Source organism: Hordeum vulgare, chromosome 3H (genome assembly GCF_904849725.1).
Source record: "Hordeum vulgare subsp. vulgare chromosome 3H, MorexV3_pseudomolecules_assembly, whole genome shotgun sequence".
NCBI lineage: Eukaryota > Viridiplantae > Streptophyta > Magnoliopsida > Poales > Poaceae > Hordeum > Hordeum vulgare.
The window spans coordinates 152259501-152263733 of NC_058520.1; the positions used below are offsets into that span (position 1 = coordinate 152259501).

At 50.6% G+C, this 4233-nt stretch overlaps 1 protein-coding gene across 1 annotated transcript; it reads right to left on the reverse strand.

Moving 5' to 3' along the window:
- Positions 1-2239: 2239 nt before the first annotated feature.
- On the reverse strand, positions 2240-3651 carry LOC123443327 (ERI1 exoribonuclease 2-like). The gene has a single exon (XM_045119664.1). The coding sequence runs from the start codon at positions 3462-3464 to the stop codon at positions 2433-2435; it is 1032 nt and encodes a 343-aa protein (XP_044975599.1). The 5' UTR covers positions 3465-3651; the 3' UTR covers positions 2240-2432.
- Positions 3652-4233: the final 582 nt, after the last annotated feature.

Here is a 4233-nt window from a genome sequence, read left to right on the forward strand (position 1 = left end):
TGAATGAAAGATCAATGTAAACACCTCACGGAAGAGGACAATCTTTTAAAAAGGAAGACATTGCAATGCAAGGAGATATCTGAGACAAGAGGCTCTAATCTTCAAAAGACTGGGCTAGAGGTAAATATAATTTCAGATCATAATGACTAGTAACACTTTATTGCTTCTGTTCCAGGTATATTCCTTTGCATGCCAAATGCAACAAGTAGGAGGGCTTAACAGATCTTCTTGCAAAACTATATTGGGCTCGACAACTATTCTCCAGTTTTGCAACACTATACTGGAGTAAGTCTCGATAATCTATAGTTCATCTATGTTTGATGTCGACCAAAACGATTTGCTAAAAGCACAAATTCATATAACATGGATGTTAACAGAAATTCTAATCAGATTTTCCTCTTTATTAATGAATTTGCCTTTTGCATGTTGCTCCATATCAGGCTAGTGTCCTAGGAATTGCTGGCATCCATCGGGACAGCATAATTTTCTTGCACTCTTACAAATTATGATTTTGACCGTTCTGTCGGTTGCTAATTGTAGTCTCGCTTTCACAGGTTATGGAGATCTTGAACATGATCAAGAAACACATAAACACAACAAAGTGAAATGCCTATGCATATTTACATCAGCTGGTGTGATGTTAACAGCAGCCTTGGTCTTATTGGCCTGAAGGTGCACTTCAAGGTGCACATAAGGTAGAAACCAAGGACTGGGTAGATTTTGCTAATCTTTGAGCACCATGTAACTGACCCACCCAAACCATGGTTAGTCCTTCCTTGTGCTTGTCTTTGAGCTACACTCTGATGTATGGGTTGTGCCAGCTGCTGATCCACAAATTTTCATTCCGTTTATGTAAAAGTTTGACAAGGAAATTATCTGATTTTGGTTTTGTCTCAGGAATCTGACTCACTGCTTATTTTTTCATCTTGATATATCCAAGGTGGCATATGATCTGAATTCTATAACACTGTTCATTCATCTTTCCTTTTTGTTGAACAAATCCATTTATCTTCCGTCAGCAAGTAATAAATTTTGATTAGAAATCAGTGGATACTGAAGAAATTTGTGGACAAGGAATGCAACTAAAACAAATCTTCTATTGATGATATTTAACGTGGGGTTTCAGTATCAAATACGATGAGGCATTTGTTTTCGAAGAGATGATTTGAGTTTTTTTCTTTCATTCTTGATATAAGGTTGTCTATATGATGGTGATATGCGGCGAGATGGCAATTTTGCAACACTGACATATATAAGGTGGCATATATGATCTGAATTCTCTAACACTAACCATCCCTCATCTGGACATCGGTTATCGAGCAAGCCTCTGAACCGAGCGGGTGGCGGCCGGCAACATCATGGTTGCAAGCATGGTAGCTTCCCGGTCATGCTCGGTGCATTTTCAGATGAAACGAAGACAAATTCACTGAGAAGGAACATAATTAAAATGAAATTTCTATTGATAATATAATAATTCAGACACGTATAGCCACATTGCCCACTTTTGACTTCAGAGACCAAATTCAAAACTAGACTAGGCTAGAATCAGCCGAGCTACCCTCTGATTCTGATGGCTAGCACGATTGACACTAACATCTGAGCTACATTGGATTCTAAATCTAAGTCTCATGTCATGGATCCTTGGTTCAGTTGCTCCAGGCGAAGTTGGTTCAGTTGCTCCATGTGAACCCGGCTCCCATGGCCGGCACCCAGTTGGTGCATCCCGAGAAGCACTTCGCATGCATCACGCCTCCTCTGATCGCCGGTCCGCTGTAGCACAAGCAGGCCGGAGAGTAGCCACCACGGTTGCTTATGTGAGGCTGCGGCAGCAGCTGGTGCTGTTGGATCAGCGGTGGGCCTGTGCGAGGCGGCTGCTGCTGGATCAGCGGCGGTGACTACCACCGACTGGAGCTTGCTGGTGGAGACCACTACGGGGCAGCTCCATCGAGCTCCTCTCCAGGCCAACAGATCTCCTACCTGCAGCCGACCCTGTGGAGCACAGGCCTGCTTCCCTGGGGGGACTAGTCGTGCGCCATCTCCGCTGCTAATGGCTGGCGAGGAGCCCCCGCCTTCCCTCCGCCCCGCCTGGGTCAATCCCCTCCTCAGATAGCGAATAGCAATACCGGTTGTAGACCCGCAAACCCAAAAGCCCCAAAAGACAGAAAATAGTCCACGACAGAACCACACCCTAACGCGATACTGAGGACAAACGTGGTGCAAGATTTGTGCGAATCGGACGGACTAAAAAACGGCCTGAAACGAATTCATTTTCAGACGGCTGAAACACTGAATACATCGAGAATAGCCCCATTGGAAGTTGGATTTCAAAGACCAAATTCACACCTAGACTAGGCTAGACTCAGCTGAGCTACACTCTGATTCTGATGGCGATTAACACTAGCAGTCTGAATTCTAAATCTCAGTCTCATGGTTCAGTTGCTCCACAGGTAGTAGGGGGACACAGCTCCCATGGCCGGCGTCCAGTTGGTGCATCCAGACTGCATCGCCCCTGGCTCCATGCCTCCTTTTGTCGCCACCCCGCAGTACCACGTCGCAGAGGAGCCACCGCAGGGGCTGATTATGTGAGGCTGCGGCCACTGCTGCTGCTTCTGCTGGATAGGCGCCAGCACCAGCGGAAACGAGCCATCACAAGGGCCTGTGCGAGGCGGCTGCTGCTGAATCGGCGGCGCCAGCACAAGTGGGCCACCGCAGGTGCTTGTGCGAGGCTGCTGCTTCTGCTCGAACGGCGGCGGCGCCAGCGCAGGTGAGCCACCGCAGGTGCTTGTGCGAGGCTGCTGCTCCTGCTCGAACAGCGGCAGCGGCGCCAGCGAGCCAGTGATGGTCATCTTGACCCCGCGCCGCATGATCTCAGCAAGCAGCCGTGCCGTGTTGAGGGCATCGTCCAACCCGCAATGCAGGCGGCCCTCCCAGTCCAGCCCCGCCGCCCGAACCGCCTCCTGCAGGTTCACCCGCCCTCCGCCGCCGAGCGCCACCTGGAAGGGGACCCTCAGGTTGATCCACTGATCAAAGTAGGAGGGCTTCTCGATGCCCTTGAAGCGGCACTCGAACTCCAGCATGGTCCGGCAGTCCCAGTCTCCCCAGGTCACGACGGCCAAGCGACCGCTCCTCCTGTTCCCTGCCCCCGCCGTCGCCGCCTTCAGCCACGCGTCGTGCAGCCAGAGCGCCTCGCCGAGATCCACGCCGCCGTCGACGTCCTCCTGCCGGATGCCGGTGAGTTCCCTGCAAAACTGGGTCAGCACAGGGTGATGTTTAGGACGAACGTACCTGCGAAACGCTGACTCGATGCAACCGGTGGCGCCGTCGACGAGCACGGCGGGGAACTCAATGATTTCCTGCGGGAAGATCCGCGCGTCTTTGAGGCACGTCGCCTCGAAGTCGACCACCACGAAGAAATCGAAATCTTGCTCCAGCTCCTGCCCGCGCGCCGCCATGATCGCTGCCATGTTGGCCGGACTGCGCGCAAACTCGAGATCGGGAGTTGAGATCGGGGAAAGCTGCGATCGAGAACTAGGGCGGCGAAGATCGGGGAAATTTGGGATCGAAAACTAGGGCAGCGAAGATTGGGGAAAATTGGGAACGAAAACTAGGGCACAACTGGATCCTGCAGCTCGATCCAGGCGGTATTTCTAATCTAATCCGATGCTTTCCGGAAAAAACAGTTGGCGCGTTTTTTTTTACGTGGTTTTTTTGGAAGATTTTTATTTTAACCTGTTTGACGCTATTTGTAATCTGCTCCATCCGTTCTTAATTATAAATCATTTGAAATATAGGAAAGTATCTCCTTCATCCGGTTGATCCGACGGTAGGCATCTACCGCCTCCATCACGCGACGCATGTCCATATTGTTACATCTTTTTTTTCCTTATCTTCTTTCCCAACTCCTGCAACGCAAGGATTTCTACAAGGCTACCGAGGAGACAACAGAGGAGAGAAAGAAACAAAAAATACAAAAAAAGATCATGTGGTGTTGGAGCTACATTAGATCAACCAGAAGTTAGACGTAGAGTACGTTCTGACCGAGAGCTGCTCCAAGGCCGCTCTCCGCTCATGAGCTGAGCTGAGCCCGGGTCCTCCCCCGCTCCGCGCCGCTGGCCACCCCGGCCGCGGCGGCCACCACCCACCAGTCTCCATGACGAGTCGGCCACCAGCAAGATCCGCCGGATCCTCCCCTGCTCGGCGTGGAGATAGTCTCTCCCTCGCGCTCGTCCGTCT

Excerpts from the sequence above, each read along its gene's own strand:
- LOC123443327 (XM_045119664.1), bottom strand. The coding sequence starts at position 3,464 with ATGGCAGCGATCATGGCGGCGCGCGGGCAGGAGCTGGAGCAAGATTTC.